Here is an 8,525-nt window from a genome sequence, read left to right on the forward strand (position 1 = left end):
GGATCCAGGCACAAACATCAGTATCCGTGTAAGGGATAGATCCTTCATATTCCCCCCCCCAAGCAATTTGCTGGGATCCTGTATTTTGCTGCAGAAACAGCTCCTGACAGCAGAGCATCGCCTCCCTCTGCCTCCCAGACCAGGTGGCCATGGTCCAGCTCCTGTCTGGAAATGCAGCTCCAGGACATATTGTCACCACAGGGGAGCAGGGGACAGCAGCGCTTATTCAACTCTAATCTCATAAGCAAGAGGCTCTCCTAGGTGTGCTCTTGGCGTGACACAAAGCTCTCTGCAGTACGGTCATTCGTACCGCCCGAGGGGAGTCCTGGCACACCGTCACCTTCAGTTGCAGCCCACTACCTACCCTGTACTGCCCTCAACAGTCCACTTTTTTTTTTTTTCTCCCAGTTTCTGATAATTTCATCACGAGGAAAGCAGGCTCATTTTTCCAGGTAAGTTCGAAATGTGCTGGGATACACAATCACTGCAGTCAGAACAGAGGTGGTGCTGCAAGAGGGGTTAGTTGTTCCTAACTTAGTAAAGCTCAAAGGGATCTCCCACCTCACACCATGAGGACACAGGTTTTTAAAAGCCTCTGGGGAGGATCCTGCCATTAAAGCACACCCTGGCAGCCAAAGCTACACACCCTCTGACTTCACAGAACCTCGAGTTGCAAGACTCCTCCCTCAAAACCTCTGGACAACTCTTGTCCATCCTCTCACATCCATCCTGGTGCCCAATTCCAACCTTTCTCAGGGTATCAGGCTTATTTGTCCAGCACAGCTGGAATCGGCTGCAGCTCCTCAGACCATTCTTGCAACCCGTCGTAATACAAGTCCCGCGTTGCCTTCCACCACCTGACAGCAAAGGTGGCACGTAGCCGTGGTGTGTAACCATGAACTTCAGCAATTTCACTTTTAGGAATCCCGAGAACCTGCGGTAGCCATACCCAGCGCCGGTGACATAGGACTTGATTTTATTGCCTGTTCCCTAACACCTGCTTTTGGCACAGGAGATGTGCTGCCTTTGAGATAAAGCGCAGAAAAAGGGTCGGTCCGGTGTTGCACAGTGCTTTAAGTGCCACAACCCGTGAAACACCAAGGGCCTCCCTGGTAATTCCGCCGTTCTGTAACCCTTCACCCGAGCTGTCGTTTCTCCCTGAACTGTTTCACGCTGTTGTTCTCTCACCCCCACGGCCCTGCAAGCTCTGACACTGCAAGGCAGGTTCTCATGAGAAGTAATGAGCCACAGCGAGAATCTCACTCCTTTCCCCGGCTTCTTTTGGAGTTTTTGGTTTACAGAAGAACCAAAATTTAATGAGCAAAGTATTAGCCAAAAATACACATTTGCAGGAAAGCTTGGCAGCCACTGTGCAACACTTGCATCTTCCCTACAGATAGTACTCAGGAGAAAGATGCATCATGCTAATGATGGGCTTTGTTTGGGCTTTCTTTACCTAATTAACTCCAAACATTCAGTTTGCTTTTTTGACTATTACTGAAGACTGAGCACGTCTTTGTTCAGATGCATACCTTCAGGCCAAGAATTTGCTCTTGCGCTGCTCAGAGTTCATCACTACAGCTGTGAAATTTGGATTCTTAACCACAAGATACTTCACTTTGTGTTCAGCAGCTCTGAATTCACCTTTCTGTCAACCCATCAGTCCTTACTTGTCAGCAGAAGTCAGTATGGGCAAAGTTCCCTGCACCAGCCCCTGCCCCAGGACACAAGGACGCTGAACATCGCGGCTCCCAGTGGAGCGCCGTCACACTCCTGGAAAATCCACCCTGCTCCTCTTCTTCCCCATCCTCAAGCATGTAAAAGGGCTTCCCTCTCATTCCGTGGGATCACTCACCCAGGGTCCTTAAAAGCCTCTGGCACAAATCCTGCCAAATGCCTTTTAGGAAACAGAGCCCCTCCATATCCCTGGGGACTCCTTCAGAGAACTCCACAGGTCCTGGAAGACAGGATTTGCCAGTAAAACACCAAGTTTATACTCTCGTGATATCATGTATCTGTGTTTCTACTAATCCATTCTTTATTACAGTTTCTGTTTTCCTTGTACAGAGGTCCATCCCGCTGGGTCAGAATTCCCACAAACCCTTGCTTAGGCCGGCACTTCCCCGTTCCCACGCTTCACTGCAACTTTTGCAAGAGATCACAGCCCACAGCCAGCACCACCCCATTCTGCTGCCTGCCTCCAATCCTCTTCGGCGTATCACAACCCCAACACTAACCAGAGCTTTTGCTATTTAAGGATCTGGACTACACAGAGACTGGATTATTTCTCTTGTTTAAGCAATTTTTAACACATAAGACACATCACGATCACCAATATAAACCAGGATTCCTGCTTATCAGCCAGAATGAAAAAGAAAAGTTACAGAAATTGCAGAGGAAACTTCAGCCTTGCTAATTTCACGCCAACACCGACAGCAGCGGTCAGGCTCTTTGCCATTCACACCCGAGAACAGCGCCCTGGGAGGTGGGCGAAGGAAAGCAGCTTCGCACCCAAATACAGAGACAGGCTACGAGGAGGGGGGCTGGAGTCAGTGCCAAGAAAGGAGATCCATTATATCAAAGGGGCCATAAACACCAAAAATTGTTAGCTGTAGGAGCAAGGAGCCATGAGCTGCTTACAGGCTTCCCTGGTGGCAGAAGGAAGGGGAGCTGCCGGGGAACGGCACCACTGGAGACAGAGCAGATGGCAGGACTGCTGCAATCTGAGATCCCATGGCGGGGGCTGGAGTCAGTGCCAAGAAAGGAGATCCATTATATCAAAGGGGCCATAAACACCAAAAATTGTTAGCTGTAGGAGCAAGGAGCCATGAGCTGCTTACAGGCTTCCCTGGTGGCAGAAGGAAGGGGAGCTGCCGGGGAACGGCACCACTGGAGACAGAGCAGATGGCAGGACTGCTGCAATCTGAGATCCCATGGCAATCTTCAAGTTTAAGGAGGAACCTTTTAATCAACCAAGGCTTATAAAGCCTTCCCTAAACATCCAGCCAGTAGAACAAAAATGGAAGTTTATTTCATTTTCTACAAAGGCTGAAGCAGCAGGCTGGTGGTGCTCTGCCCACACTGCCCTCAAGACAGCACTCCTCAGGGGAACCCAGCTGAGTCACGCAGCTGCGTGGAAGCAAGCGAGGAGGTTCCCCATACCCCCAGGATGGGAAGTGGAAGAACGCCTTTGCTGGGCAAGCAGAAGAAAAGCAACTGAAATGAGAGACCAGTGAGCTACAGCTCTGTTGAAAAGCAAATTATTATCTTCCACCTGAAAGCGGTATCTACAGCTCCTTCTCATCATCACTGCCTGGCAAGGGCTGAGCTCTTAATGAGCAACCTCCCAAATTTGTTAACATCTGACTGAAGGGGAGTGACTGGTTAGAATCGTCTTCACTTAACCTTTGTCCCAAGATAACTCAAGATGAGGTGGTTTAAATCTTTTCTGATCTGCTGACTTCTAAGAGTTTCCCAGCACATGTGGCTAACTCCCGCAGAACAAACTTAAGCCCGCTGGCAATCGCAGCTCTCTCCTGCAGGTGCCTCAGAAGAAGCAAACGTGCCACCGGGCATCTGCAGACATCAGCTGAAATACCCCTGTCCCGAGGCAGTCACACAGGGCTGCTGTTAGAAGCCCCTGGACTGGCTTTGAGAAACTCCAGTTTTCATCAGAAGCACCATCCCCGTGGGCATAGCTGCAGGTCAGGGCAAGGGGGCAGCGGATGACTTCTGAATGATTTTGTGGCAAGGAAACGACTCTGGTTTTGGTATTGGACATACAAGGGGCTCTTAAGTCTACTGACAGCAGAAACACCACTCTGAAGCAAGTGTGGGAAGAGAGGACAGTGCCCCGTACATGCTGGAACGGGCTGCCGTGCAGCAGAACACCGATGCGTTACTTAAGGCAAAATAATCTCTAGTGATCAACATCCAAAAGCCACGGAGTAAATATTGTGGGCTAATTTGAGAGGCTTAGTCAGCACCACAGAACAAGAATGCACAGCTGAAGAACTGGAAAATGCCAGCAAAGGGGTAGAGAGCATTACTTATTTGTAACTTATGTGTTATTTGTCAGTTTTTGTAGTACTTAGTTTACAAAACACTACAAAAAGTTGGGTTTGTAGCCTCTTCCTTGGGCTAGGCCTGCAGGAACCACATCAGAAGGTCCAGATGTCTAATCCAAAGCGCAGCTTGACACTTCACTCCTTAGGAGTCTTCTGGAAATCAGGAGACAACACTGCTCATGTCAAGCTAAAAAGACAAAACAGAAAGGAGATTTAGCAGACGAGCTCTGGAGAGCGCAGAAGGCATTTCAAAACACCAGTACAGTCCATTTGCAACCTCCAGTACAAAGGCCCAGTGGAAACTCCCCTTCCTAGAACATCAGGGTCTATGAAAAGAGGGAGCAGAGGTAGCACCTGCCAACAGCTAGCCGTAAGAACAGACTTGTCAAGCTGGCAAAGGGAAAATGTACACTCAGCCTGGTCTAAGTAGTTATCAAAAGCTCAGAGCAAGTTTACCTGTGGCTCTGTTACGCTCAGAGACATCAAGCCTTTCTACAGGAACTGTGAGGGGGCAGCAAAGAACTCTTTCAAAGGTTCTTCATCCAAGGAATTCCTTATTCTTTCCTTATGCCATAAACCATTCCCATACATCCTTATGAAAACTGAGGACTCAGCCACTAAGGTACAACGGCCTCAGTAGCTCGGGAACACACCTCTAGCAGCACAGCAATGATCCCAACAGTTGTCATCAGATTCAAACCTACATGAAGTTCGCGTAGGACACTCAGCTACACGTACGCCTAAACCTTGTAAAAAAACTCACACACATTAATGAATGGGGAAGGTCCGATATCACTAGCACCCCAGGCAGAAAACAAGAAAACCTGCCTCCCATTACAAGTTAACCTGGATAAAGCCGTTCATTAAAAGGCTTTAAAAAAAAAATTTAAGGCAGTAGCCTTAAATTAAAAAGATTTAAGGCAGCAGCAGACAAGCTCTAAAGTCTTTTTGGCTCCAAAAATGGTTGTAGCAGGCATTTGAAATCATAATTTTATGGGTTACAATAATCAAAAGCCAAGATCTCAAGCAAAGTCACTGGTACTTTAACTTCTAAACCAAGATTTGTTTAAAAAAATCCATTCATGTCACAGCAAACCACTGAACAGCTAGAAAAAAATAGTATCTGAAAGTTGAAATAGATAGTATTTCTCACAAAAAGTATTATAACCACAACAAAACCCCTTCCACTTTCCATCCAGGACTGAGCAGGCTCATCAGCTAGAAGGAAACAAACCTCTCTGCGATGAGGTAATTGTTGTCAGTAACCCAATAAAGGAAAGAGGAAGTAAAAAAAAAGAAAAGATTTTCAAAAAGACAAATCCGTTGTGAGAACAGCTAATTTTACAGTAGTATCTTGCCTGTTCTGATGATGATTAGTCACAGACCTGCATCCTCCCTACCTGTCAATCAAGGAATCTCTCATGTTGGTAGCAATGGTACTCGGCTGAGCTTCATTCAGCCTGAAGATACTCTCGATGACGGAGAGCTCGGTGCTGGTTGTGTCCAGGCCACAGAAGGCACACCAGTCATTCACAACCATACGCTGCCACGATTCACCGTTCCGGCCTAGCAACAACAAAGCGGCAAGAGTGAACAGGGTGCGCTGACAGCGACACATTTCATTACACGGTCTTATTACGAGTCTCTAGCGGAGGGCCTCAACGCACACTCCTGAAAAGGTTAAAGCTTCTGCCATCAACAAAGCTATAAAGATTTCAGATAAAAATATTAACTGACAGTCTTTAATCTCTGGAGAGAAAATTGCGTGCCATTCAGTGAAATAAAATCTAATGAGTAGGAAGCATAAAGACAGAGCAATCATGAAATTCACAAACCCAATGGAGTAGGCACAGGATTTTATTACCTAATTTTTTTAAACACTGCCTTTGGCCAAATGACAGACATCTCACATTCTTTATGAATGAATCAGCACAACTTGCAAAATCCCAGCGGGGCAGTGGTTCAGAGACAAACTAAAGGTACCAAGCAGCTTATTCAGACTCAGGATAAAGCAGGGAAAATGTCTCAGAAGGCTTGTCCCATTCAATTCTCCTCATCTCCCACTTGGAACAGCTCTGCAGAGCAAGCAGCATCTCGGAGGCCACGAGATGCAGAAACATTGAAACTGAACTGCGTTGGAAGGGAGTGGTGAGAGAAAACACAAACCCACAAATGCCTTACCACAAGTGGGACCTGGAGCAACGAAGACAGTTCATCCTGATCATCAATTGAAGTTTTGGGGTGCACGATTCCTCCTTGGTTACTAAAAACACAGTAACTTCCTACCAGCACCTGATCTGCTACCGTTTGTCTGAAAACCTCAACCTTCAGTACGTCTGCCAAGATCTCTTCTGTCTCCTGCAAACAGAAAGAGAGAATAAAGTCCTCAGCAAAACAGTATTGCAGAATTTGAATTCAAGTTATTCCTGCATGCAACCACCAGCCGGGATCCTCCCTTTGACAGCCTGCCCGCGCTTTCACAACCCAGTGCAATCCAGTCATGGGGAAACGCTTCCTCAACCTCCACACTCCAGATGTTTCCAGTCACCTGTGCACACTGGCCTGGGCCTCTGTAACCAAACACACCTCTGTGCCTTACTGAGAAATGCTCTTCTCCCCTCTTTCTGGAGGATGTTGGCAGAACATCAGCTCCCTGGGCACTCCCTGGGAACCAGGCCTCTTTTGTCCCAGACCACTGTGAGAAAATTATCTTAATTCTTCTGTATAACTCTAAGGACTTCCTTCCCCTGCAGGTTTTCACTGTGAATTATTTTGATTTCTCCCTCTCTGACCATCTCACCTTACTTTTTACACTTCTTTAAAACACAACATGCTGCCAAGACCATCACCTTTCCCCCAGGTTCCCCCTCTTTTTCTTTTTCCTTTGCACTCCTAACATCAAGTCCCATTTCTCCATCACCTTTAGCACAAACTAGAAGCAAACGCTGTAAGAACCTTCGCTACCTGTAGCCACACAACACACGTTTCTCTAACGCTGCTGAGATACCAGTTCTCAAACAGAAAGTAGCAGCAACTTTGTCTCCTCTGCCCTTATTTTAAACTTTTATGAAAGAACCTCCCATTTTCCTTTCACCGCCCTGTCACATGCACACCACTGCCTTCAGGGCCTTTTGCAACTATTATAGATTGCAGCTAGCTCACCAGTAGCTTCTAACTACTGCTGTAGTCCTGACTCAACTCTTCTTTACGCTCTCTTTATCACCCACTCTTTCATTCATTCAATTTGACATACGCAAAGCAAATTGCACCTGACAATATCCCACTCCTTCCCTTCCCTGAAGGGCATTACTGCAGCCTGCACAGGGTCCACACCCACAAAGATAAATACAGGAAGAGAGACAGACCAACTGAAACCAAGCCAGAAGTCCAAAATACAATTTTGAGACTTCTCTCTTGAGACGAAAGGAACCATGAGGCAGCACAGCCTCCTGTGTACCATCAGCTCAGCCGTTAGCACAGCTCTTCTGCTCCCCACGCTCCATACAGCAATCCTCCTCAACAACAAACCCAGCCTGCGGCTTGGCAACCATTTCACATGCATCCACCACAACTTTAAAAGCCTTATAGAACCATCTACCCTGTCAAGATCGGGATGAACAAGAGCTACGTAGTCATTGCAGGTGGTGACATTGCCCAGTGCTGAGAGACGCAACACGTTGAATTCGTACAGAATCTGGAAGACTATTGCGGATATGTTGAAGCTCTTGGTCTGTCGTACTGCTTGGGACCAACAGTCCATGTCTGTTTCCTAAAATGACAAAACAAACAAAAAAAAGGGAGAAGGAAAAAAAAAAGAATGTTTCCATGGGACTTCCTACTTTCCTGATGTTCATATCGCGGTGAGTTGCCCTTTCCCTACCCCCTCCTACCAAGCCCAGAATTCCCCCCCAGAGAAGTAATGTTACCATTTAAAGATAACAGAGAACAACAAGTAAGGGAAATCCAGGATGAAGCACAGACTTATCTCCGAGTAGAAATGGGTGAATGGCACTATCCTCGGTCACTTCTCTTCTTCAACAGAACTAAAGGAAGCCCAAGGTTCCCAATCCAACACTTTGACTCAGAATTTCTCGATAGATGCCAATCGCCCCCAAAAAAGTACAGATGCTGCTTGTCTGTATTGCTTTACTGTGGCAAAGCTGTAAGACAGGCTGGACAAAGACATTCTTTTCGCAGGAACAAAACTCAAAAAAGTTCGTCTGACTGAATAGGTCTGACTAGCCAGAGACAGACGGAAGAATTTTCTTTGTCTTTCAGGTTTGTCAATGCCCACCCCCTCCTCGGGCCAAAACTTCTCCCGGTTTACCAGCAAGGAGACTCACCCGTGCCTGGAGCCCATCTCCCAGCCCGAGAGGCGAGCCCCGGCCCCCAGCTCTGTGACTGGCCGAGGTTTGCTTTCTCCCTTTTCACCCGGAACATCCAGTAACAACTCTGAGG

At 47.2% G+C, this 8,525-nt stretch overlaps 1 protein-coding gene across 1 annotated transcript; it reads right to left on the reverse strand.

Moving 5' to 3' along the window:
• Window positions 1-4,244: 4,244 nt before the first annotated feature.
• On the reverse strand, window positions 4,245-7,836 carry EIF6 (eukaryotic translation initiation factor 6; the record flags this gene model as incomplete). The annotated part of the gene is given in 6 exon segments (XM_010079456.1): window positions 4,245-4,254; window positions 5,468-5,609; window positions 5,612-5,633; window positions 6,249-6,425; window positions 7,666-7,738; window positions 7,740-7,836. Coding segments are annotated over 6 exon segments (521 nt in total), but the record flags the coding sequence as incomplete, so codon positions are not given.
• Window positions 7,837-8,525: the final 689 nt, after the last annotated feature.

Source organism: Pterocles gutturalis, unplaced genomic scaffold (assembly GCF_000699245.1).
Source record: "Pterocles gutturalis isolate BGI_N339 unplaced genomic scaffold, ASM69924v1 scaffold5694, whole genome shotgun sequence".
Lineage (NCBI taxonomy): Eukaryota > Metazoa > Chordata > Aves > Pterocliformes > Pteroclidae > Pterocles > Pterocles gutturalis.